This window comes from Embiotoca jacksoni, unplaced genomic scaffold (genome assembly GCF_022577435.1).
Source record: "Embiotoca jacksoni isolate LCO1_2020_lvr unplaced genomic scaffold, fEmbJac1.0.p SCAF_30, whole genome shotgun sequence".
In the NCBI taxonomy this organism is placed as follows: domain Eukaryota; kingdom Metazoa; phylum Chordata; class Actinopteri; family Embiotocidae; genus Embiotoca; species Embiotoca jacksoni.
Genome location: NW_027185382.1, coordinates 5,638,731 through 5,665,354, shown reverse-complemented (window position 1 = coordinate 5,665,354; position 26,624 = coordinate 5,638,731). Strand labels below are relative to the sequence as shown.

General features: G+C 42.0%; 4 protein-coding genes across 4 annotated transcripts; all 4 read right to left on the bottom strand.

The window, feature by feature from the left end:
* Window positions 1-3,937: 3,937 nt before the first annotated feature.
* Window positions 3,938-10,471, bottom strand: dnajc27 (DnaJ (Hsp40) homolog, subfamily C, member 27). The gene is made up of 7 exons (XM_069164028.1): window positions 10,182-10,471; window positions 8,041-8,123; window positions 7,834-7,903; window positions 7,537-7,701; window positions 7,314-7,436; window positions 7,082-7,242; window positions 3,938-6,988 (listed from the first exon to the last, which is right to left on the bottom strand). The coding sequence occupies exons 1-7, from the start codon at window positions 10,266-10,268 to the stop codon at window positions 6,856-6,858; spliced, it is 822 nt and encodes a 273-aa protein (XP_069020129.1). The 5' UTR covers window positions 10,269-10,471; the 3' UTR covers window positions 3,938-6,855.
* LOC138206893 (uncharacterized) lies at window positions 8,962-10,176 on the bottom strand (the record flags this gene model as incomplete). Its single annotated transcript, XM_069163732.1, has 1 exon — window positions 8,962-10,176. A coding segment is annotated over one exon (1,215 nt), but the record flags the coding sequence as incomplete, so codon positions are not given.
* Window positions 10,472-11,016: 545 nt separating the features above from the next.
* LOC138206902 (T-cell surface glycoprotein CD3 zeta chain-like) lies at window positions 11,017-22,432 on the bottom strand. The gene is made up of 9 exons (XM_069163742.1): window positions 22,419-22,432; window positions 21,133-21,266; window positions 13,714-13,811; window positions 13,117-13,161; window positions 12,941-13,003; window positions 12,553-12,585; window positions 12,327-12,380; window positions 12,166-12,195; window positions 11,017-12,029 (listed from the first exon to the last, which is right to left on the bottom strand). The coding sequence occupies exons 1-9, from the start codon at window positions 22,430-22,432 to the stop codon at window positions 11,964-11,966; spliced, it is 537 nt and encodes a 178-aa protein (XP_069019843.1). The 3' UTR covers window positions 11,017-11,963.
* On the bottom strand, window positions 22,047-26,530 carry creg1 (cellular repressor of E1A-stimulated genes 1). The gene is made up of 4 exons (XM_069163815.1): window positions 25,570-26,530; window positions 24,229-24,348; window positions 24,000-24,113; window positions 22,047-23,790 (listed from the first exon to the last, which is right to left on the bottom strand). Exons 1-4 carry the CDS (start codon window positions 25,864-25,866, stop codon window positions 23,704-23,706), a joined length of 618 nt encoding a protein of 205 aa, XP_069019916.1. The 5' UTR covers window positions 25,867-26,530; the 3' UTR covers window positions 22,047-23,703.
* Between the last annotated feature and the right edge of the window lie 94 nt (window positions 26,531-26,624).

The following is a 26,624-nucleotide window of genomic DNA, read 5'->3' as shown; positions in this document are numbered from 1 at the left end:
TGTTCTTCCTTGGAGGAAAACCTTCTTCATCGTTACGGCAACGCTCTGGATGCGTTGCATAGCAACGGTGTTCTCCCTTCACCACCTGACTTCCTGAGATGAGTTTCATTAGACAGCAAAAGATCCAAATAGAAGAGCAAGTAGGTCGTACCAACGCACAGCTAACAAACAAACAAACAAACAAACAAACACACCGCTACCTTTTCTAAAACACAGTCCCTCTTAAATCCAAAATATCCAACCGATGAAGCTTTCAGTGTAAAATCAGCTCCCCCTGTTGGTCAGTTGAAGAAACGACTTTTTGCAGTTTGTCGGTTTCACTACGAACTTCTGGACGAATCAAAGTGTTTCTTCCAATCCGCATGACGTATCTGAAAAAGTTTCAAAGTAAAAGTTTTCCTGAAAAGTTGAAAATATCCTGGACGAAGTTGACCTCTTCCTCATGTCGCTATGACAACGACCACTTTTCAAAATGCCAAATGTCTCGGTTTTGTCGGTGTTTCTTGTCGACTTCAAATAAGAGACGACAAAATAAAACCACGTTTTGTCGGTGAGCGACCTGCTGCAAAGCTTTTAATGTGAAAATCTTTAAGGAGGGAAGTTGTGCATGAGTTTAACAACAATCTAAAAACACAGTTCAGAAGCTGCCTGAGAATCCGTCTGATTTTAAGTTTCCTTCAGTATCTCAGTGATCAGCGATGTGTGTCTGATTACCCATGATGCACTGCATACAGTATCTGCTCACACAGTTCTGCTGCTGTTGATAGCTCCTAGCTACATCTCGCAAAGCATTATGGGAGCTGTAGTTCCATTAAACAGCCTTATTTAGTTTTACGCCAAACCAAAGAAAATCCGGTGTTGAGATTTCGATTTCCGACACTTCAGAGATGAAATGTATCCATCGTGATTTTACTTTGAAAAGGCAGCTTCCTCTTCCTGTCTGAGACCCACTGCTGGCTCCTGGCCCAGGCTGTAGACCCGCCCCCAGAGCGCTCCTGTCCAGACTGAAGCCCCGCCCACCGCCACGCTCCACGAATGGAGCGCTCCTCCTGACTGCTCACGAAGAACGTCCTGAAACAGCACACTGGATGTTATCAGATACAACCCAGGGCTGGCTTTACTTTTATTTTGAAAGGTCCGTCTTCCTGCTGTGATATTTTCTATTTTATGTTCTTCTTCATCAGATCATCAGAAACACAGTTTACAGTAGAAGACTTCCTACGAAGGGAATTCTTTTAAATGTTCTCATATTTATGACACTTCTTTTCTCTTAATAACGTAATAATGATTTATTTGTTTCAAGGATGTTCTTCAACAAAGTCGCATAACTCTTGTATAGGGCGGGGCCTCTTTCTGTGGGCGTGGCCTGTTTATTAACCCTAAATCTTTCTTGTCATTTGATATTTTCCTGATATTCAGCCACTACGATCTTCTCAAAACAGTTTCTGAATTTGTTGATTTTCCTGCTTCATCATAACAACAGTTTTTATTATCTTGACCTCCTGGTCACATGACTAAAGATAAAGATGGCCTCCTGGTCACATGACTAACTCACCTTACCGTGAGGTTCACCGATGCCTTCGACAAAAATGTTCCCTCTGTGCTGCCGTAGGAAGCCTCGCTCCACCAGAATACAGCTGGTGGCTTCTGGGACCTGAGGGGGCGGGGCCCAAGCATCAGGTATGACATCATCATGTTGTGACAGACAGACAGGTGTGGTCTCACCTGGATCGTCCCGCTGACCCCGGTGCTCTCATCCTGCTCGCCACGTTCACCGTCATCCCCCAAATGTCGTGCTGAGGTTTGGTGACTCCGATCACACCTGGGATCACCGTGGGCGAGGCCTGCAGAGGTCAGAGGTCAGAGGTCACCACCACACACACAAACCTCAACCACAAAGCTACAGAGAGTGTGTGTGTGTGTATGTGTGTGTGTGTGTGTGTATGTGTGTGTGTGTGTATGTGTGTGTGTGTGTGTGTGTGTGTGTGTGTGTGTATGTATGTGTGTGTGTGTGTGTGTGTGTGTGTGTGTGTGTGTGTGTGTGTGTGTGTGTGTGTGTGTGTGTGTGTGTGTGTGTGTGTACCGACTCTCAGCAGGAAGTGGTTTCCTGTGTGTTTATGTGGTTCAGAGTTTCCTGCACGGCCAAAGCGAACAACATCAACTCACTGAGATGATGCCATCAGTCCTCTCTCACACACACACACACACACACACACACACACACACACACACACAATGTAATGTAATGTGATGATTGGCTGTTTGCTGGTCGACCTGATGAAGAAAAAGCAGCTGCAGGTTTACCAACCAGACTCCATGTAAAGATCATCAGATTTAAGGTGCAGGAGAAGAAACACCTTCAGCATTTTTGTGAGGTTCCTGAACATGAAAGTTGATGTGTGTCGTACCTTCTGGCTGCCAAGTCCATCTGGTCCATCTGGTCCATCTGGTCCATCTGGTCCGTCCGGTCCGTCCGGTCCACGCGGTCCACGCGGTCCATCTGGTCCTCCCGGTCCACACGGAGACTTCAACTCTCTCATGTTTCCTCTTTATTTCCTCGTACTTTTCCTTCCCGCTCCACTTCTGTCTTTCCTCTCGTTCTCGTCTGCTTCTTCCCGTTAGTCTTGTTGTCTTCTGTCGATGGTTTCCTTCGTTCCTCTTCCGTCTCCGCAGCTTCTCTTTTGAAAATCTTTGATTCCCGCCTCATTCGAAACTGAAACGCAATAAAGATGAAGGTGATGATGAGGTTTGAGTGACATCAACCAACCGAGAGGTCAAAGTTGGAAACAAGCGGACGTCTTAACTTACGTTTGATTTCCGTCTGCGAGTGAAGCTGTCTGGTTTCAGGTTCCTATAAAAAGCTGTAAATGAGAGCAGGACGCGAGCGGAAGCTTCGTGTGATGAGCTGATGAAGCAGAAGATGTCCGACGGACTCCGTTCATCCTGAAACCGAGACGACCGGCCGCTCATTAATCACGCAGATTAGGAGCATGATGGGATTGGCTGACCTCCAACCAACTGGGTCAGGTCGTGTTCGTGGCAGACCAGAGACCAGGGACCAGAGACCAGAGACCAGGGACCAGAGACCAGGGACCAGAGACCAGAGACCAGGGACCAGAGACCAGAGACCAGGGACCAGGGACCAGGAACCAGAGACCAGGGACCAGAGACCAGAGACCAGGGACCAGAGACCAGGAACCAGAGACCAGAGACCAGGGACCAGGGACCAGGAACCAGAGACCAGGGACCAGAGACCAGGGACCAGAGACCAGGGACCAGAGACCAGAGACCAAGGACCAGAGACCAGAGACCAGAGACCAGGGACCAGGGATCAGGAACCAGAGACCAGGGACCAGAGACCAGGGACCAGAGACCAGGGACCAGGGACCAGAGACCAGGAACCAGAGACCAGGGACCAGAGACCAGAGACCAGGAACCAGAGACCCGACACGCAAAACAGCAAATACCAGGTGAGTCCTATTGCAGGAGCTTCTTCCATTAGCGGCTGGATGGCGACTGACCTTTGACCACAAGGAACGAAGACCTTAACTCAGCTGCAAAACTAAAGACCAGAGGAAAGATTCTCAATGAGTGAGTCCACATTTTCTGCTCAAAAGTTTTATTAAAATTAATTATTGCTCATATTTACATTTTCCTTAAAATTCTGACTCCAGAATAAATTCTTTATCTAAATTTAGATGTTAAAAGAATCACTTTTTTTTCCTTCTGATACTTCAAATTTGTTTGAAATTGATTGAAGTACTGAGATTTGCTGACATCTTCTACTCACCTCAACATCCCTGAAAATGAAAAAGCATGCAGCGGAAAGACGGTCACATGACGCTGCAGGGAATGCTGGGTAGAATTAAATAAATAAAGAATAAATAAAGAAATAAATAAAAAATAATAAAAATTAAAAAAAAAGCTAGAAGTCACGTGACGTTTTTCTCTCTTTATTATTTCAAACAACAATCCAGCATAACAACAGTGAAACTGTAACACACACACACACACACACACACACACACACACACACACACACACACACACACGTTAGTTCAGCGGTTTAAATACGTATTCGTCACATAATAAATTATCGGTGGTTATAATAACACGATGTTGGAGACACGTGATTGGCAGAAACCCATTTTCTTTGTTCCACTTTATGATTTATTGTGATTTTTATTTTAGGTATTTTGTTTTCATACATTTTGTATTTAATTCGTAATTTTTATATAATTATTTAGCATTTAAATTATTCAGCATTAGAATTTTCCAAATTAAAAGTAACTTTGATTTTTCGTTTTCAAATAACTTTAAATGATCTTTGTCACAATTGTGTTTTTCACTTTTTAGCACTGAAGTTTTTTTCATTTCAGAAATCAGCTTGATTTGTTGATTTGTTTGTAATGAAACTTAAAGTGACTAACGTTTTAAAAACTTCCATAAAACTCATTTCTTTGTTTCACTCATTTAGTATTTTCAAAATTGACCACTTTTATTTCCAACTGTTTATTTTCTCTGAAATATTCATGACTTCAGTTTTAACATTGAGGTTTGTTGAATTATTGTTTGTTTAAATTGTGTATTTTATACAAAGTGATTAAAAGTTGCTTTAAACAGAAGAACTCATCATCGACAGCCGATGGTTCAGATTAATACAAATAAAAATCACAATAAAGTGAAGCTCAGCCTGTTTTTAATCATTCCTGTGGACACAAATATGTAAAAATATAAAACTATGATGACACACCGACATGCTGTCCGTCACTTCTTTACAGTATGAAACTCTTTTTTTCTGCTAAAGAAAGATATTCGTTCGTACGTGATAAAAAGTCGGTAAATGGGCACAAGTTATTTTTTAGCGCAACATCCTGATGAAAAATGACCATCGTCGTCGTCGTCATGGAAACGTTGAGTGAGCGCCTCGTGGACGACAAATCACGCTTTAAAAACAGGTGAAACTGCTGCATTTCTTCAAGTTGTTCTCGTAAAAGTGAATTTTTTTTAAGTGCAAATAAAGAAACTAATAAGTAACTGAAGAGTTTAAATTATAAATATTTAAAGTTCTGCAGAACCAAATCTGATATTTCTGGGAATAAATGACGTAATTTGTGTTTTCGGGAAAACAACTTTGGGAGTTGAAGGAATTAAGACGATTTGACAAAAGAGAAACGTACGTTGAAATACGTCGTCCAACGTAAGTTAACGAGGAACAAATCAAAAATGTGACGCGACAAATGAAGCGAAGATATCTGTCCACGAAAGGAACCAATCAGAGGTCACGAAACCCAACAACCAATAAAACACTTCAGGAAATTAGAAACGGAAAGGAACAGTTTCAGAAATACAAGAGAATAAACTGAGCTTAAAAAGGGAGAAATTAGTCTCTTCAAGATTAATCAGTGACATCGTCTCACGTACGGAAGAAACCTTTTCATTTCTTTTGACTCAAATTCATTTATCAAAAGAACATCTGAATTTATGGGCAGAAATTCGATGTGACGGAAAAAAAAATGCTGTTTCAGAAAAGAAAAATGTTTCAGGGAAATGAAGTATTTTGAGTTTTGAGGAAATAAAGTTCGTATCTACGCAAAACAACTTAAATCCTTTAACAGGAACAAAGCAGCAATTCTCAGAAGCAATAACTTAAATTAACATAAATATAAATATTGTCATCGGAGGGAACGAACTCGGAGTTATGAGGAAAAATAACAAGGATGTCGTTAACTCCGCCTTTCCAGGAAACAGCAGATGATTGGTTCCTGTGATCAGACAGGAAGTTAAGTTCAGGTCCAGGGTCCCGCCCCCTTACGCCCCCTGCTGGTCGGGACGTCGTTGACGACTTGACAGGTTTGATCTTGTTTTGAATATTCAACGTGCACATTGATGACATCACACCTGTAAATCGTGTTGATTTGGCTTCTCGTGGACGAATTTCAGGATTAAATTAGCGTCTTAAAATTTTGTGACAAAAAAAGAATAAAAGTCACATTTAACAAAATCTACTGATTCTTGCAGTCGTTGGTAATGTTAGATTTAAAGGCCAAAGTGAATTCACGCTGACCTTTGACCCGAAGGAACGAAGACGATAACTCGGCTAAATACGCAAAAAGACAAAATCCACGTGAAAACAACACGTTTGAGTTTTCAGACCTAAAAATCCAGACTTTTCTCCACATCTGGATGAAAATGAATTCGTACATGAATTAAAGGAAAGCGTACTTTATGTACTTTACGTACTTTATGTACTTTACGTACTTTACGTACTTTACGTACTTTATGTACTTTACGTACTTTACGTACTTTACGTACTTTACGTACTTTATGTACTTTACGTACTTTACGGCAACGTTTCAACATTTTCACTAAAAATTGAATCCCTTGTTATTTTACATTTAAGATTTAGATTTAAATCTAATCTACTTTTCATTTTGAAATACTGTCAACGTTTGTCCGTCTTGCTTCATTTAAGTTTATTAAATATCGTAAACAGTTTGGACTAAAATCTAAACATTTACTGGATTTTTGGCTCAAACTAAATTTGAACCTTAAAATTGTTCAATTGATTCTTACGTCAATTTTAAAACGTATTCTCGTGTATTTGAACTTTTTTGCTCAAAGTTTTGAGTTTTTTTCCACAGAACTTCAAAGTAATTGATTTTAAGAGACTATGTTCCTCCCGTTTCACACGTGGTGAAAACGCTGACTCGGCTCCTTCGTCCACGCGGCGCTCATCGTCTTCCGTTCGCTCGTCTCGGCGATGTTTGACGAAGTGTTTCAGCAGAAGGTCGTGAACGTCGCCGGCGAGACGTCGGTGAAAGAAAGCGATGAGGCGGCGAAAAGAGTCGCGCGTTATTTGATGTTCTTCAGCAGCGACGTGCGAGCGTTCACCACGGCCTTGAAGGCGTCTTCGCTGCCGGGGGCGACGCATTTGTCCGGGTGCAGCAGGACCGCCAGCTTCCTGTACGCCTTGTTCACCTCCTCCCTGGAAACGAGAAGCGGGAACCAACAAACACGTAAACATACCGTACGTTTCTGTACAAGCGGGTCTTCTGTACGGAGGTCGTGGCCGACTCACCGCGTGGCGCCGGGCTTCACGCCCAACATATCCCAGGAGTCCTTGCTGTTGCGGATGCGTCGGATGGTGTCGGCCTGCTCCTTGGTGAAGCCGGCGTTGACCTCGGACACCGGACGCTTCCCGCCGTTCTCACACATGTCGGTGATGGAGGAGAAGAAGGACTGCGAGGAGAACACGGCGCTCAGGAACAACCCTTTCACAATAAAAGCCGCACGCTCGGACCAACAAATACCTGGAACATCTCGTTGATGCCCTCGCCGCTCTGAGCCGACGTCTCAAAGTAATGGAAGCCTCGTGACTCCGCCCACAGACGGCCCTCGCCCTCGTCCACCGCCCGCCGCTTCGTCAGGTCCACCTGCGCACACGGCGGCCGTCCACTTCATCGTCTTTCACAATAAAAAAACCTTTCTATATTCTAAAAGCCTGCGGTGGGCGGAGTCAGGAATGAGGCGAACCTTGTTGGCGCAGACGACGAACACGATGCTGTCCATGTTGGCCTGAGAGCCCATTTCCTGTTTCATCTCGCCCAGCCAGCTGTCGAGGGCGTCGAAGCTCTCCCGCAGCCCGACGTCGTACACCAGCAGCACGCCCTGGCTGTCCTTGTAGAACTCGTTACGCACCTGCAAACACCACCGAGGAACAACACTGACCGGTTCCAACAGCTCCACCTGCTGGCAGCTTGCCCGCATTACAACTCAGTACTTTTCATTAATCCTACAAATTTAACGAAACTGTGTTTTTTGGTGACTCACTTCGTAGAAGAAAGGATGACCGGCCATGTCGAAGATGTTCACTTTGATTTCTCGGTCTCGAACCTGAACTCTGAAAGAACAACATGCGTTAAAACACATTAAAACACATTAAAACATGTTAAAACATGCGTTAAAACACATTAAAACACGTGTTAAAACACGTTAAAACACGTTAAAACAGTCACGGGATGCAGTCGCTCAACTCACTTGGTGACTCCGTAGTCGATGCCGATCGTCGCCAGATATTTGGGGACGAACCTCTTCTCGCAGTAACGCTTGATGATGCAGCTCTGGAAAGGAAGATTCTGGTGAGCGCCAACACCTTCCATACAAAACCCCCTTCACAAATCAAGCTATTTAAGGGTGATCCACCAACCAGACAGACCTTCATCAGAATACCCGCCAGGCTTCACATTCCTGTTAAATGAAGACAGGACGAATGTTTCGTGAGAAAGCTCGTTTTCAAAGTTGACATTTAATCTTAACGAGGAACTTGTGCGCCGAATTGCTGAGAAACTAGAGTTTGAGGTACATTTGTTAGAGTCTGAAGTTCAGACATATTAAAACATAAATAATGATCATTTTACCAATTCGGCTTCCAGATAAGTCTGAACTTCTCTATAATATCTTCGTTTTGAACTCGTTGTGCTCAACTTGACTTTTGGCCTTTAGACATGTGAGTTTTGCAGATGATCTTATTTCATACAAGTTCTTGAGAGTTAAAATATTGTGAACGATAAATGAGGAATCTTTGGAGCCTCTTTGATCATTCAGATCATTTTAAAAATGATTTTAAAAGCTGACTTCACTTCAGGGTTGAAGTGATTGACTGTTAACTGCAACATGAACCTTCATAAGAAACTTGTTTTTTAATCTTTACAAGTCAAATATTCTCCGAAATGTAAAGAACATGTCGATCTTTCTGAAACGTTTCCATGCATGTTCTCGATGTTTGTGGGATGTGTGACGTCAACAAACACGTTGATCTTCAATGGAGTCTGGCGACAACAAAAATCACCATCACCAACACCAGATGAAGAGACCGGACCGGACCGGCGGGTTGCAGAACCGGACCGGACCGGCCGGACTTCTCACGGCGGGTTTCGAGCCCACATCATCAGCTGTCAGTCAAAATGAGCCTGAAGTCCGCCTGAGTTTGGGGCTCGGTAAGCCGGGGGGCTCGTACCGGGGGGGGTACCGGGGCGGGGGTACCGGGCGGGGGTACCGGGGGGGGTACCGGGCGGGGGTACCGGGCGGGGTACTGGGCGGGGGTACCGGGGGGGGTACCGGGGGGCTCGTACCGGGGGGCTCGTACCGGGGGGGGTACCGGGCGGGGGTACCGGGCGGGGGTACCGGGGGGGGTACCGGGCGGGGGTACCGGGCGGGGTACTGGGCGGGGGTACCGGGGGGCTCGTACCGGGGGGGGGTACCGGGCGGGGGTACCGGGGGACTCGTACTGGGGGACTCGTACCGGGGGACTCGTACCGGAGGACTCGTACCGGGGGGGGGGGTACTGGGCGGGGTACCGGGGGGCTCGTACCGGAGGACTCGTACCGGGGGGGGTACCGGGCGGGGGTACCGGGGGACTCGTACTGGAGACTCGTACCGGGGGACTCGTACTGGGGGACTCGTACCGGGGGACTCGTACCGGGGGGGGTACTGGGCGGGGGTACCGGGGGGCTCGTACCAGAGGACTCGTACCGGGGGGGGTACCGGGCGGGGGTACCGGGGGACTTGTACTGGGGGACTCGTACCGGGGGACTCGTACCGGAGGGTACCGGGGACTCGTACCGGAGGACTCGTACCGGGGGGGGGTACCGGGCGGGGGTACCGGGGGACTCGTACCGGGGGACTCGTACCGGGGGGGTACCGGGGACTCCTACCGGGGGACTCGGACTCGTACCGGGGACTCGTACCGGGGGACTCGTACCGGAGGGCTCGTACCGGGGACTCGTACCGGGGGGACTCGTACCGGGGGGGTACCGGGGACTCGTACGGGGGGGGTACCGGGGACTCGTACCGGGGGACTCGTACCGGGGGGTACCGGGGACTCGTACCGGGGACTCGTACCGGGGACTCGTACGGGGGGGGTACCGGGGGACTCGTACCGGGGACTCGTACCGGGGGGGTACCGGGGACTCGTACCGGGGACTCGTACGGGGGGGGTACCGGGGACTCGTACCGGAGGACTCGTACCGGGGACTCGTACCGGGGGGTACCGGGGACTCGTACCGGGGACTCGTACCGGGGACTCGTACGGGGGACTCGTACCGGGGGGGTACCGGGGACTCGTACCGGGGACTCGTACCGGGGGACTCGTACCGGGGACTCGTACCGGGGACTCGTACCTTTCCCACCTCCGCGTTCCCGAGACTGATCACTTTCACCCGCAGCGACTTCTTGTTGTCTCGTCTTTTCGGCGCGTTTGTTTCCATCTGGATTTCCTTCAAATTGTCGTGTTTTCCTGTGAAAGTCTAATAAAACTAAAATAAGATAATAAAACTAAAATAAGACAATAAGACTAAAATAAGATAATAAGACTAAAATAAGATAATAAGACTAAGATCAGATAAAAAGACGAAGGCCGCCGAGCGGAGGGACTCCGTGTTGTTGTTGTCGGGAGCTAACGAGGCTAACGAGCCGTTAGCGGAGTTGTTTCCGGAAGTGACTCGTTTTATGTTAGCATGTGTGCTAATGCTAAAGCTGCCATTGGAACAGCACACACTCTGCTAGCCATGTAGCGGTAAATGCTAACTAGCCGTTTGGGACCAGCGTCGGGACTTCCGCCTTTTCCTTTCAAAATAAAGCTGTTGTTATGCGATCTCCGTAAACAACATGCAAAAAATATTCTTTATAAACCTTCAAAAAACACAAACTCTTCTCCAATCTCCAGCCAGGTGCTTTGTGTGCCTTTATTCCATCTTTGTTCACAGATAAAACCCCAAACTGACTAAATGAAATCATGGTTATCCCTTAATTCATCCCCTAAAAGCGCCTTTATGTGAAATGTAAGTTGAACAGAGTCTGAGCCGCTGAAAGACAACAGTCCTTTAAATATTACAACAAACTGATTCATGTTTATTTTTAAGGGAAAAGAAAAGCCTCATAAAAAAGGTGCTTTTACTTTTTGTCCACCAGGTGGCAGAAACGTGTAAAATGAAATGTTCAACTGCCTGAAAAGAATTCATCAGTAAGACATTTTAATATCAGACACAAGCAGCTATTACAGAGCAAACATGACTTTTATAATGGAGCTAATATTCGTACAGAAACGTCACAACAATCGCGACTGCAAAAATTCTCAGGAAAAAAATCAGCATGACAAAAACAAGCGACTGATCAATTATAACCATCTAAAGTTCTCCAATAATAAAAAAGCACCTTGACCAAAACAAAGAAACTTAAAGCTGCACTGGTTTTTATTGTCTAATCCAAGGAGGCCCAAAAGGTTCAATATTAAACAAGTTAATCATTTAAAGAAATCCTGACCAAAAATGCAATAAAAACTGTGACATTTTTTAAACCTTATTTAACATCACTGATTTACTGTGTAAATATTCACGCAGTTTATTTTCCTCTTATTTTCTTTCAGTCAAAGCCAGTCATGCGATTGGCTGTCCACTCAGGCAACAACCAATCACAGCACTGCTTCGGATCTTATTTTTTGTATTTTGTGATATTAAATGAAAATGCTCTGAAGTAAAAATATTAATGAGATGAACAATTTACAAAACAAACTGCTGTAATGAAACACATTTTTTTTTTTCAGATTAATGAACCTTCAGAGTACCGAAACTTTTTTCATTATTTAACAGTTATATGACACATCTTATGATTATGTATTCAAATTACTAATGAATTTATCCATTATTATTTATTGGATATGTCATCTTGAAGACAGATTGTATTGACATATTATACATTTTCAATTCAATTAACTGCTGGTAAAATCAAATGTGAGAGATTTCTCGTCTGTTATTGAACAATTCTTCAAACAAAAATGAGTTGGACCTTCTGGATGTTTCCTGAATCAAGACTCGACAAACCTTCGAAAAGTCGGACGCTCAAACTGTCACAAGTTCTGTCGTCAGAAAACAAGAACTTCTGAACTGAAGTCTGAACGGACGTCGTTAGCGAGCAGAAAGCGGCTGCATCTGCAGGGAGTCGTAGGTATCTCTGGAGGCCGAACTCAGACCCTGAACACACGGCAATCAGTCAGTCAATCAATCAATCAGTCAGTCAATCAATCAATCAATCAACCAGTCAGTCAATCAATCAATCAATCAACCGTGTCTGAAGCTGGTTTGTTCAAATCAACTTTTTCCTGCTCACCTGATAAACCTGCTCGTTCTTCCTCTGACGCTACAAAAACACAAACATCTATTTATTCAGAACAAATTCTAAATAAATGATAATAAATGTGTTTTCTGGAAACTGAAATAAATGAGAACAAAAGCATGAAAGTAGAAACGGTGTGACTGTTGAGCGCTCACCTCTCTTTTGACAGGAAGCTCTTTATATTGTCCGTCTGAGTTTTTAGTCAAACCCTGCGTTTAAAACACGTCACATATTATATACTTTATTAGAATATACCGTTGGAGACACTTCAAAATAACATCTTAAAGCCACGTTTACTATTTGTCTCCAATATGGAAGTCTGAAAAGTTCAATATTAAACGCATCACATGACTTAAACAACCAATGAAACGTGTTTGTTACCGTGTAGATGCTGTCGTCAGCCGTCCGCCGGTTCTAAAGACACAACGTGACACGTGAAATACATTTTTATTATTACGCCAACTTCAACGGTCAATCAGAACCTTATTCACATCAACTTCTACAACTTCTTCAGAGTTCATTAGCGTAAGTTTGAGTCTGGTTCCTTCAAGGTTCCTTCAAGGTTCCTTCTCTAAGCTTATAGTTTATCATATACGCACGATTTTAACGTTTCGTGGAGATTGAAATGTTTTTGTTCTTAGATAATGTTGTTCAATGGAGCTCACTGGGTTCTTTAAAGGTTCTACGTGGGTCGGTTCTATTGAAGGGATTTCTGCTGTTTGTTAATCGTTAGCATCATTAATATGAGGTAGAACCACGGTGGACTCACTCTTCCTCTCTCGGCGTCTCTCACCAGCGGGGCGTAATCAACGGTGTTCTGGCCATTCAGGTCCTAAACACAAAAACACTGGTTAATCCTCTTCATCACTTCCTGTTCACCATCATCACTTCCTGTTCTGAAGAGCTACATTAAACCGTCGGTGTTCAGATGTTCCAGAGACTCACGGTGTAGACGCTCTCCTCCGTCACCTTCACCTTGGTCTGGAAGAACTGCAGAAGAACAGGAACCACGGTTAGTCCAGACCGACAAGTCCTGAGTCCAGACTAACAAGTCCTGAGTCCAGACCGACAAGTCCTGAGTCCAGACCGACAAGTCCTGAGTCCAGACTGACAAGTCCTGAGTCCAGACTAACAAGTCCTGAATCCAGACTGATAAGTCTGAGTCCAGACCGACAAGTCTGAGTCCAGACCGACAAGTCCTGAGTCCAGACTGACAAGTCCTGAGTCCAGACCGACAAGTCCTGAGTCCAGACTAACAAGTCCTGAGTCCAGACCGACAAGTCCTGAGTCCAGACTAACAAGTCCTGAGTCCAGACTGACAAGTCCTGAGTCCAGACCGACAAGTCCTGAGTCCAGACTAACAAGTCCTGAGTCCAGACCGACAAGTCCTGAGTCCAGACTAACAAGTCCTGAGTCCAGACTAACAAGTCCTGAGTCCAGACCGACAAGTCCTGAGTCCAGACCGATAAGTCTGAGTCCAGACCGATAAGTCTGAGTCCAGACCGATAAGTCTGGCCGTGTGAAGGTTCGTGGCCGACCCACCTTCTCCTTGATGAACATGCCGGTGATGATGATGCCGTACAGGCCGAGGAAGCCGTCCAGGATGTAACACATCTGAGGTTCGTACAGCGCCATCACGTCTGTGGAGGTCAAAGGTCAGAGAAAACAAAACAAGTCACTAAAAACGGAAGAAAAGTTAGTGGAGTTTGGTGGAGAGATTTTCATTGTTTTACAGCTGTCCACATACATCATGATTTATTGAAGTTTTACACCACAAAGAAGCAACACATTTAAAAAGGTGCGTTTGTTTTCTCCCCCAGCTCATTTGAAGGAGTTTTTATTTCTGTATTCTGGTGTCTTCCTTTAAATGAAGTTGAGGGAAGGTTTGTTCGTGCAGTGTGTGTGTGTGTGTGTGTGTGTGTGTGTGTGTGTGTGTGTGTGTGTGTGTGAAAGAGCCTCGGTGGTTTCCTCAGCTGCTGCCGAGCTCTCGTGTGGCTCATTAACTGACAGGTGTGTTCACATGTGGTTCAGTGTGTGTGTGTGTGTGTGTGTGTGTGTGTGTGTGTGTGTGTGTGTGTGTGTGTGTGTGTGTGTGTGTGGTCATACCAGTGTGTTAGTCAAACAGAAAGACACAAAAAATGCAAACTGTCTCCTGACTTGTGTCCATCATGTTTCTATCAGCAGAGTTCAGTAGAATGTAAAGAAAAGTTCATGGAGTTTGGTGGAGAGACGTCTGCTTCTTTCTGAGGAAATACATGATGTGGACACCAAATCATCTGTTTTTTTTCAGCTAATTGCTTCATCTTTGGTGTTTTAAACCTTCCTCCTCCTCCTCCTCCTCCTCCTCCTCCTCTTCCTCCTCTTTATCTCATCATGTTACCAGGCAGGTCTATCTACATTCAGCCATCTCTACACTTTCAACTCCTCTTTGTCCGCTCTGCTATCAGCATCAGAAAAAAGCTTTTGGTTGTTCGGCTGTTTGAAGACATTCGAAGACATTTGAAGACATTTGAAGACGTTTAGAGACATTTGAAGACATTTGAAGACGTTTAGAGACATTTGAAGACGTTTGAAGACGTTTGAAGACATTTGAAGACGTTCGGAGACATTTGAAGACATTTGAAGACGTTTAGAGACATTTGAAGACGTTTGAAGACATTTGAAGACGTTCAGAGACATTTGAAGACGTTTGAAGACGTTTGAAGACATTTGAAGACGTTTGGAGACGGACTGTGGGAAACAGTGACAAAATAAGAAACCAATCTAATAAAGATGAATCGATAAAGCTCGATGATGAACTTCTGAGAAATGTCACACAACATGAGGCCTTACATCCTGCTTCTCCATGGCAACGCAGATGTCAAAAAGACATCATCAGTTCATGGTCGCTGAGGTCTGTAGTTGGTGTGTGTGTGTGCGTGTGTGCGTGCGTGTGTGTTAGTGTGTGTGTATGTGTGTGTGTGTGTGTGTGTGTGTGCGTGCGTGTGTGTTAGTGTGTGTGTGTTAGTGTGTGTGTGTGTGTGTGTGTGTGTGTGTGTGTGTGTGTGTGTGTTGTAGCTGTGAATAAGATCATGTATGTATTCTTGTAATTTCTCGGTGTTGATGTTCAGAAATGAAGAAACAGTAGAAACTAGTAGAAACTAGTAGAATCAGTAGAAACTAGTAGAAACTAGTGGATGGAAAAATAATGAACTCATCGTACTTGTTCTATTGTCTCAGTATTTATCTGTCCACAGCATGTTCTCAGACACGACGTCTCCGTGTCTTGATCGTGTTACCTACGACCTCACTCAGTACTATCTGTCCACAGCATGGTCTAATTTACAACGTCCATATGTTACGACGTCCATATGTCCTTATCTTGTGGCCTACAGCTGAACTCAGATGTAAAGGGAGTGGGGGTGGACGTCAACTGTTTGTCAAACTGTATAAAAGCTGAACTACGGAGGAGAGACGCTGAGCAATGCTGGACATCTTTCTTTGAGTGGACATGTGGAGTGAAGTAAACGGATGCTTGCTCCTTCTTGCAAGAATAAATGTCTGATATGTTTGATTTTGAATACAGCCTCTGAGTCATTTTTCTAACACCAGTAGAAACGGGAGAAACTAGTAGAAACGGTAGAAACTAGTAGAAACGGGAGAAACTAGTAGAATCAGTGGAAACTAGTAGAATCAGTAGAAACTAGTAGAATCAGTAGAAACTAGTAGAAACAGTAGAAACTATTACAATCAGTAGAAACAGTAGAAACTAGTAGAATCAGTAGAAACTAGTAGAATCAGTAGAAACTAGTAGAATCAGTAGAAACAGTAGAAACTATTAGAATCAGTAGAAACTAGTAGAAACAGTAGAAACTATTACAATCAGTAGAAACAGTAGAAACTAGTAGAATCAGTAGAAACTAGTAGAATCAGTAGAAACTATTAGAATCAGTAGAAACTAGTAGAATCAGTAGAAACTATTAGAATCAGTAGAAACTATTAGAATCAGTAGAAACTAGTAGAATCAGTAGAAACAGTAGAAACTATTAGAATCAGCAGAAACTAGTAGAATCAGTAGAAACTAGTAGAAACTAGTAGAAACAGTAGAAACAGTAGAAACTATTAGAATCAGTAGAAACTATTAGAATCAGTAGAAACTAGTAGAATCAGTAGAAACTAGTAGAATCAGTAGAAACTAGTAGAATCAGTAGAAACTAGTAGAAACAGTAGAAACTATTACAATCAGTAGAAACAGTAGAAACTAGTAGAATCAGTAGAAACTAGTAGAATCAGTAGAAACTATTACAATCAGTAGAAACAGTAGAAACTAGTAGAATCAGTAGAAACTAGTAGAATCAGTAGAAACTAGTAGAATCAGTAGAAACAGTAGAAACTATTAGAATCAGTAGAAACTAGTAGAATCAGTAGAAACTAGTAGAAACTAGTAGAAACAGTAGAAACAGTAGAAACTATTAGAATCAGTAGAAACTATTAGAATCAGTAGAAACTATTAGAATCAGTAGAAACTAGTAGAATCAGTAGAAACTAGTAGAATCAGTAGAAACAGTAGAAACTATTAGAATCAGTAGAAACTATTAGAATCAGTAGAAACTAGTAGAATCAGTAGAAACAGTAGAAACTATTAGAATCAGTAGAAACTAGTAGAATCAGTAGAAACTAGTAGAAACTAGTAGAAACAGTAGAAACAGTAGAAACTATTAGAATCAGTAGAAACTATTAGAATCAGTAGAAACTAGTAGAATCAGTAGAAACTAGTAGAATCAGTAGAAACTAGTAGAATCAGTAGAAACTATTACAATCAGTAGAAACAGTAGAAACTAGTAGAATCAGTAGAAACTAGTAGAATCAGTAGAAACTATTACAATCAGTAGAAACAGTAGAAACTAGTAGAATCAGTAGAAACTAGTAGAATCAGTAGAAACAGTAGAAACTATTAGAATCAGTAGAAACTAGTAGAATCAGTAGAAACTAGTAGAAACTAGTAGAAACAGTAGAAACAGTAGAAACTATTAGAATCAGTAGAAACTATTAGAATCAGTAGAAACTATTAGAATCAGTAGAAACTAGTAGAATCAGTAGAAACAGTAGAAACTATTAGAATCAGTAGAAACTAGTAGAATCAGTAGAAACTAGTAGAAACTAGTAGAAACAGTAGAAACAGTAGAAACTATTAGAATCAGCAGAAACTATTAGAATCAGTAGAAACTAGTAGAATCAGTAGAAACTAGTAGAAACTAGTAGAATCAGTAGAAACTAGTAGAAACAGTAGAAACTAGTAGAATCAGTAGAAACTAGTAGAATCAGTAGAAACTAGTAGAAACAGTAGAAACAGTAGAAACAGTAGAAACTATTAGAATCAGTAGAAACTAGTAGAAACAGTAGAAACTATTAGAATCAGTAGAAACTAGTAGAATCAGTAGAAACTAGTAGAAACTAGTAGAAACAGTAGAAACAGTAGAAACAGTAGAAACTATTAGAATCAGTAGAAACTAGTAGAATCAGTAGAAACTAGTAGAAACTAGTAGAAACAGTAGAAACAGTAGAAACTATTAGAATCAGTAGAAACTATTAGAATCAGTAGAAACTAGTAGAATCAGTAGAAACTAGTAGAATCAGTAGAAACTAGTAGAAACAGTAGAAACTATTACAATCAGTAGAAACAGTAGAAACTAGTAGAATCAGTAGAAACTAGTAGAATCAGTAGAAACTATTACAATCAGTAGAAACAGTAGAAACTAGTAGAATCAGTAGAAACTAGTAGAATCAGTAGAAACAGTAGAAACTATTAGAATCAGTAGAAACTAGTAGAATCAGTAGAAACTAGTAGAAACTAGTAGAAACAGTAGAAACAGTAGAAACTATTAGAATCAGTAGAAACTATTAGAATCAGTAGAAACTATTAGAATCAGTAGAAACTAGTAGAATCAGTAGAAACAGTAGAAACTATTAGAATCAGTAGAAACTAGTAGAATCAGTAGAAACTAGTAGAAACTAGTAGAAACAGTAGAAACAGTAGAAACTATTAGAATCAGTAGAAACTATTAGAATCAGTAGAAACTAGTAGAATCAGTAGAAACTAGTAGAAACTAGTAGAATCAGTAGAAACTAGTAGAAACAGTAGAAACTATTAGAATCAGTAGAAACTAGTAGAATCAGTAGAAACTAGTAGAAACAGTAGAAACAGTAGAAACAGTAGAAACTATTAGAATCAGTAGAAACTAGTAGAAACAGTAGAAACTATTAGAATCAGTAGAAACTAGTAGAATCAGTAGAAACTAGTAGAAACTAGTAGAAACAGTAGAAACAGTAGAAACAGTAGAAACTATTAGAATCAGTAGAAACTAGTAGAAACAGTAGAAACTATTAGAATCAGTAGAAACTAGTAGAATCAGTAGAAACTAGTAGAAACTAGTAGAAACAGTAGAAACAGTAGAAACTATTAGAATCAGTAGAAACTAGTAGAATCAGTAGAAACTAGTAGAAACTAGTAGAAACAGTAGAAACAGTAGAAACTATTAGAATCAGTAGAAACTAGTAGAAACAGTAGAAACTAGTAGAAACTAGTAGAATCAGTAGAAACTAGTAGAAACTAGTAGAAACAGTAGAAACAGTAGAAACTATTAGAATCAGTAGAAACTCGTAGAATCAGTAGAAACTCGTAGAATCAGTAGAAACTAGTGAGTCAGATGAAGTGAAGCTTTCAGCCGTAACGTTTTCTGTCTGAGTCACCGAGGAAACATCCATCACATGTTTAATGACCGTCAGTCAACTGTTCCGCTCGTTTCCATGACAACGTGTCGGTGTGAACGCAGCAGGAGAGCATCAGTACCGCCATGGAAACACGGGAAGAACAACGCGCTAAATAATCCCGGATCATGTGAAAGCCGCCAACGTGTTGTGGAACGTGTTGTGGAACGTGTTGTGGAACGTGTTGTGGAACGTGTTGTGGAACGTGTTGTGGAACGTGTTGGTGTGAATTGATGCGATCTGGAGTTCGTCGGTTGTTGTCGTGACGTGTGTTCTGGAACCTTCTCCATTATTGCGCCATCGATCCGTCCCACTGAGATACGATGTTGGTTTTATCTTTAAAACTCTTATCTGCTGCTGTTTGGTCACGGAGCTGCAGATAAGAACCAGACGATAAACACGCTACACGCTATCTGACGGTCCAAACCAGCGTTTCACAGAACAGCGTGTTGAGGAAACACGAAGCCTTCGACGCGTCGCTGCGGTTTCACAGTCGACAGTTTGCACCTGAAACTGAATCCAGGACACTCGTCGTGTTTTCATTTCATCTTCCATCAAAGATGGCCGCCGAGTTGAGAAACAGCAAAAAGAAAGAAGTGAAAACGGTGCTTTCAGTTTGTGCTCTTTTCAAACCTTCCTGAGAGTCGGGTCTGAAACTGGTCTTCAGGTCACGTGACCTCGCCAGCGTCCGTTCGAGGCTTCGCTGTGGGGTGAATCTGCGACGCTGCTTCCTGAACGGAGTTTCAGTCAGCGCGGTCGCACCAACCACATCTCCGGGAACACCACAGCCTTCATTTCACACTTTTACACTGCAAACGACTTTGAATTTAAAGCGATCGTCGTTGGATTCAGGCCGACGTCAGTGAATGTACTTCGACCTGAAGAGCTTCGGCTCCGTTCATCCGACGTTTCTCGCTCACGTTTAACGTCCCTTCGTTAGTCGGAACAAAACAAACTCCACAAATCAGCTGATAACGTTCAAGCCTGAAGTGAAAGGAACGAACGCATGAATTCATCCTGAAAAGCCTGAACGCAGCTTTCTTCTTTCTGTTCACGTTCCAATGATTTGAACTCAGACCACAAACAGCACCAACAGAGATGGATTTAGTCCGAGTTAAAGAAGAGTTCACCGGCTCGTTCTACGTGTTCAACGTCGTTTTAACCGACTTTCTTCCAACTTGATGTTCGACTCAAAGATCTTCAAACATCGTTAAAACACCGCGTTCTGTGTTCGAAGGGAGAAAATGGAAATGTTTGAAACTGGTTTGGATCATTTGATCCCTTTTTTAATGACCTCAACTTTAATGGGTTAAAACTGGTGTTTGAAGGTTTAAACTTCTGTGAACTTTGTCTGGTTTAAACTGGACTTTGACAGCCTGAGCTGGAATTAAATATTTGTAAAGCGAGACGGTTTAAAAGTCTTTCATGGTTTAATCTGATCTTTTCATTTTTATGGTTGGAAAGTACAAATGTTCAGATTCCGGTTTAAAAATATGAACATTTCCTTCAAAACGTGAGTAGAAAAATGAACAAAACAGAAAATGAAACATCTAAAACTGAAGTCAATAAAAGTCCTTGTGTTGATGCTGATCCTCATTTGTTCGCTAACGTGCTAACCAGACGTGCTAACTGCTAAAGTCAGCTCGACTAGCTCATGAATTATTGGTTTTCTTGTGACAGATCAATCAGCTGGAGACAGAAATGATCAGTTCAGCCTGAAAACAGACAGAAAGGATCCGTGTTCAGTTCTGCTGACGAGAATAAAACCTCCAACATGGCCGCCAGCAGCCGCGTCTACATTCACATCTTTTTGTCTCCGGTTTGAAACTTTTTCTGCTGTTTGAAAACTCTTTTAATTTCTTCACACAAGAACAAAACACGGAAACCACAAATCCATATCCACATTTTCTGCACGTTACGATGCGTTCGAAGCTTTCCAGAGCTGTTGTTGAAGAAAAGGTGTCAAACATGTTGGAAAGTTGTGACTAATGCATCATCTTCATCATCATCATCATCATCACCTGCTAAATACAACTCATTCAAATCAAAGTAGTGAAACTGATCTAATAATCCAACAGTCCGTTGTTTTTACAAAAGCTGCTTTCATTTCTAATCTTAAGCAGCAAGAAGGAAAGTCACATCTGTAAAATATATAAATATCTATATGTGGTGTGTGTGGGTGGGTGTGGGTGGGGGGGGAGGGGGGGGTCCTACCTGCCGGAGGAAACACCAAAACGAGGACCAGCAGGCCAGAAGTCCGGAGCTTCGTGAAAAAGCGCTCGTGGTTCTTCCACCGGTCGTCACGACGAAATGAAGCGAGCGTCGTCACGACGAAGCGAAGCGAGCGTCTTCAACTCGTCTGGTGGCGGAACAGGAAGTGGTGAAGAGCTGCTGAGCAGGTGACACACGGTGACATACTTCTCCCACACGATGACACACACAAACACACCGCTCGGCTTTTAGTTCTTCATCGGCTGTTTTTCATGTTCAGACTGAAGCCGAGAGCAAATCTTAAAAATCTTGATCTGCACCGACTCCGTTTCCTTTATTCACTCGTCTCGGTTCAGAGATCAAAAATGTCAGTCGACATGTTGAATAATACTGAAGCACTCAATGGTTCCCAAGCTGGGGGTCAAGGCCCTGCAACAGGTCGCCAAACAAACCGGAAACTTCTCAAATCTTCGCTCTGGAAATATTCCGAATTTAAAAGTGATTGACTGAGTTGATGAATAGAAATGAAAATAAACATGAAAACTTTTGTTTTGGTGACGACGCTTTGAGTAAAGAGAAGTTTGTCAGCTTCCTTCCTTCTGTCATCATAACTTCTTCGTCTCCTTTAAAAACAGGAAAAACACAAAGCTGTCTCAAATACTTTAAAGTGTCGTTGTCGTATCAGCTGATTATTCAGTCTGGAAAAACCTTAAAATATAATCCAGAAACTTTCAAGGACTTTCTCAGTGTTGCTGCGGTTAACAGTGATGAGGAGATTTTGAAACATTAAATACGATAAATAACATCCAAAACAAATAAAATAACAACATCCAGGAGGTCGAACACAACGATGCTGTAAGTAAAGCTTCTGATCATTACATTAAAATAAGTAAGAATAAACATGAGGAGGACACATCTTATCTTTTAAAGTCTTTATTTAAACAAATAATTTATTATCTGAAAAAATTATATTTCACAGCAAAAAGTTCTTACGAAAATGTAGATTTCCGTTCAGGAAGAAGCAGAAGATCGTAAAGATATTTAAAATTATCTTTAAGGGAAGCAAAGTTAAACCCCGCCCCTCCCACAGACAACGTATTAAGCCCCGCCCCCGTGAAAGCTTGTTTTACGCATTTCTCAAAATGAGACGCCAGCTTTCTGTCCGTGTTTTCAGATGAATGAGTATCGAGCTGTTATTCACAGTCGTATCTGAACAGTCATTTCTATAAATCATGAAAAAACAGGAAATCAATTTTTGTCAAACTTTTTCCAAACATTAAATCACAAACTTCCAGAACTTCATCATCCCTGAGGTTTTAAAAAACCTAAAGACTCATGGGAAATGTGTCTTCAAAGTGGGATCAAGACTACAAACCTGTTGAGTCTAATTTCAAATGGAAGTTAATGAGTTCTGGCATCTGAATCCGTTTAATAAAGTGCAGTTTGTGGTCCAAACGAACACCAGTGAAAAATCCTGTCACATGACTCTTTCAATCTCTCATTTAGTGAATGCAGTTTTGCATTGAGACACAAAATAAAACAAACAAAAGAGAAAAGTTTGTTGTTACAGAAAAATACAAAAAGAAACTTTGATTCTTACACAGTTATCTTGTGTTTTAATTTAACAAACTAAATGAAATAGTTTGTACTTGAAGTTGTTGCTCCTAAAATGTGTAGTTGTGTTTTCTGGAGTCCAACGACTCCCCTTGGTGGTCAAACTACTGCACTGCAGCTTGCTCCTTATTTCTTTTTTCACACAACTTTTATATTCTAATCAATTAACAGCTGACATTTCCCCTTAAAGTTTGAATTTCTTTGTAGAAAGATGAACTAAATTGAATAATTAACCTGGTTAGTTTGGTTCAGTTCTAAGTACATGTTGATAATTAGAAGAAAAAAAATGACATCATGAATATTTTCTTTTTTTAAACTTGAATTAAACGTCTTAAAATGACCAAACGTTTACCTATTATTCACTTTTAGGACAAAAAAACACTATAAATGTTTCAAGGCAAAGTAAAGAGGATTTAATAGAACATCCAATAAATTCTTGTTTCATTTAAACTAATTAAAATGTATGAAAAATGAAAATAATTTGTCAACTAGAAACAAAAATAATGACATGTTTAAAAAATAAGGTAAAATGTGCTTTAAATGGTTTGAAATTTGTGACCTGATGACTGAACTGAGAAGAATTCACTGGACGTTATGAAGACGTCAAACAAGATTCAAACCGACAACCTGCTGCAGGTCGCAGGGTCGATTCCCGTCACTCCACATTTTTGTCACAAAAAGGAAAAAATAACAAATTACACATTTTTAGAGAAAATGTTATTGTTTTAACAAAGTATATCTTAATTATGATATAAAAGTTTACATTTACAAAAAAAACAAACAAAAACAAAACAAACAAAAAAAAAAAATTTGAAAAATTTGGCTTCAAGATATAATTTGTACTTAAAATGTCAATTGTGGCTTCTGTGGAAAATCTTAATAATAATTTTTGTATTCGTGATTATTATTATTTCGATTGTTTTTGAGACCAACTCAATTCTGACTTTTGAAAACCGACCGTCAGTGGTGCTTCCTGTACGGCGTCGCCTGGAAATATTCCTCCGGAGTGACGGTCTTCACACCGCCAAAATAATCCAACACCAACACCTGGAACACGGAGGAGGGGCACTTAGTGGGACTACTGGTAGTATTACTGGTAGTATTACTGGTAGTATAACTGGTAGTATAACTGCTAGTATTACTGGTAGTATAACTGGTAGTATAACTGCTAGTATTACTGGTAGTATAACTGGTAGTATAACTGGTAGTATAACTGCTAGTATTACTGGTAGTATAACTGGTAGTATTACTGGTACCTGTGTGATGTTGAACTTGGCGAAGAACCAGTTGTGATCAGTCGGCCAGTCGATCATCTCCGGGTGACGACTGAACAGAGATTTCTTTGCAAACTCCGCCTCTGTCCCGTTCACCTGGACAACAGGGAGGTGGGGGGGGGGGGCATTGTGACTGGTCAGACTTCAGCACCTGGACACAGGTGGGAACAGGTGTGTGTGTGTGTGTGTGTGTGTGTGTGTGTGTTGGTACCTGGAGGACGGATCCAGAGAGGATGATGTGGGCACACAGAGGACTCTGAGGGTCGAAGCCCTGCTGCCTGCAGTACTCCGTCTGAGCCAGAGACATGGACAGAGACGCCCGACGGTCCACCTGCAGGGAGGCAGAGTTACACCTGACAGGTACCGCCCCCGTTGACAGGCAACACCCCGTGGTACCGTCCCCGTTGACACCGTCCCCGTTGACAGGTAACACCCCGTGGTACCGTCCCCGTTGACACCGTCCCCGTTGACACCGTCCCCGTTATCAGGTGACACACACAAATGTTTTTAAAACCAGAACTTTTCCCACCAAATGCTGTTTTTAGAATATTTCCTTACGCAGTTGTGAAACATGAAGTTGGTGAACTTTGTTCCTCTTTAATGTACATTTACAGCTTTGTGTAACTCTGAAGACTTAAAGGAGCGAATAGAAGTGCTGACTCATGTTCTCGGTCACATGATGTCAGCTCACATGTGACTCCAACACCAAACTGCTGAGTCACTGCACACAAAAACTGCTGCCTCATGCTGAAGTTATGTGACCTGTTGCTGAAGAAAGTATTTTTTTAATTAGTTAGATTAATTATTATACAGAACGTACAAAAAAGTCATTGTAAATTATTTCTTTAACATTTAATACAACAGAATTTTTGTACAATAAACTATAAAATATAAGCCTGTACAGTTTTAGTAAAGTATGTTTCTTTAAACGCTGCAAAGCCCTATATTAGTATTGTATGCTCCTTTTTGGAGTACTTGACCCTGCTGGAGTACACATTTAAAACAATACAAGACATTTAAACAAATCATTAAGTCTGCAATAATTTCTTAATAGCAGCTGTAAATATTGTAAATAAAATAGTAAAAAGTCCTTAAAGATTTTAGTGAGGTCTATTAGACTTAGAATACCACAAATCCCTCCAGAAGTGTTGTACAGTAAAGACTGAATAAAGTTTAGGAATATCTGAAGCTTGCAGCAGTTTTAAACACAGGAGATGACTGATGTTCCCAAAATATCAACTTTCTCTGTGGGAGTTTTGAACGCTATAAATGCTGTAATATTGTAAAGGAATACTGGAAGAAACAGAATAAGGTGAAAGGCAAAGCTTTTTACACTTCACAACAACTGGTGATTTTCCCAAAACACTTCAAACTTCGGTCATAAAACCAAGAGACGCGAGGAAGGAACGACACAACCTGAATTCGTAGATTTTTAAACCGAGTTTTGAACGTTATAAATTCATGTTGCTGTATGAACACTAAAAAAGTTTGTGGTGTAAATATTCTTTGATGGCACTTTTACAAACAGTGACAGGAGCCGGGCGAGTCTCACCTCCAGGTCCTGCACGGAGATCTCCATGCGGGTCAGGTACATGTAGGGCACCCCGGAGCTGGAGCCCGGCGGCCCGTCGCTCACCGAGAAGGCGTTGGAGAACGGCTGACCCACCACCGGCTTGTGGGTGGAGATGGTGGCCATGGAGGCCCAGTCGCACTGGTGGGCGACGAAGCGGGCGACTCGGGCCACCTGGTCGTGAGGCGGGATCCGGAACCGACAGGCGGAGCACGGGGAGAGCGCGGCCAAGGAGAGGCCGAGGAGGAGGACACACGCAGGCCGCAGAGGAGCGCTCATGTTCGGCTTCGTTGTTCGGAGGAAACTCGGTGGGTCGGGCCGGAGGAGGACATATAAACAACAAGCCGGGATCCGGTCTGGTGTTTCAGAGTAAAAGCCGGAGAGACAGCTAAAAAAAAAAAGGAAGTCCACCACGTGCGACCCCAATTTCAAAATAAAAGCATTTGCAAGGGTTCAGAAAAAACGTTGGAATTTCAAAGTAAAAACCACATAGGCTGCTACAAAAGGAAGTCTTCTTGTAATGTCCAGCTGTAACTTCAAAATAAAGCAGCAGTAACGGTTCCTAGAAATTCTAAATAAAATCCATAAAATGGAGATATCTCAATGTACACGTTGGAGTTTCAAACTAAAACCTATCGTGAACACAATTTCAAGACTTAATTCCCAAAACAAAATGGATAGTCTATTTTATTTTTCAAAATAAAATTCCTTGTGACTGTTACCCCAGGAAGTCATTGCATAAAATCTGCCCTGGAATTTCAAAATAAAAGCCTTAGTGATGGTGACCAATGGCCATTTCTTCACATGACAATGTCGCTTCAAAATAAAAGGGGTGGTGACAATAGGAATGTGCCCAAACTCGAATTTCAAAACAAAAGCATAATGGGTAAAATTATCAAGTTATTATCATAACTGTGATTTCAAAATAAGTTGCACCTATGCTGGCACTCAGGTGTGGTAGTGACACTAATCTGACCTGTGAAATTAAACGATGCCAGACACACATGACTATATTTCAAAATAAAATATCCTAAACT

Coding starts and splice junctions, on each gene's coding strand:
- dnajc27 (XM_069164028.1), bottom strand. CDS start 10,268: ATGGAAACAAACGCGCCGAAAAGACGAGACAACAAGAAGTCGCTGCGG. Junction 7,904..8,040: donor ATCGACTACGGAGTCACCAA/GTGAGTTGAGCG, acceptor TTGTTCTTTCAG/AGTTCAGGTTCGAGACCGAG. Junction 7,437..7,536: donor TCGTCGTCTGCGCCAACAAG/GTTCGCCTCATT, acceptor CCGTGTGCGCAG/GTGGACCTGACGAAGCGGCG.
- LOC138206902 (XM_069163742.1), bottom strand. Junction 12,586..12,940: donor GAGACGCCGAGAGAGGAAGA/GTGAGTCCACCG, acceptor TTGTGTCTTTAG/AACCGGCGGACGGCTGACGA. Junction 12,030..12,165: donor AGAACGAGCAGGTTTATCAG/GTGAGCAGGAAA, acceptor CCGTGTGTTCAG/GGTCTGAGTTCGGCCTCCAG.
- creg1 (XM_069163815.1), bottom strand. CDS start 25,866: ATGAGCGCTCCTCTGCGGCCTGCGTGTGTCCTCCTCCTCGGCCTCTCC. Junction 24,114..24,228: donor TCTCTGGATCCGTCCTCCAG/GTACCAACACAC, acceptor CCTGTTGTCCAG/GTGAACGGGACAGAGGCGGA. Junction 23,791..23,999: donor CCAAGTTCAACATCACACAG/GTACCAGTAATA, acceptor TCCGTGTTCCAG/GTGTTGGTGTTGGATTATTT.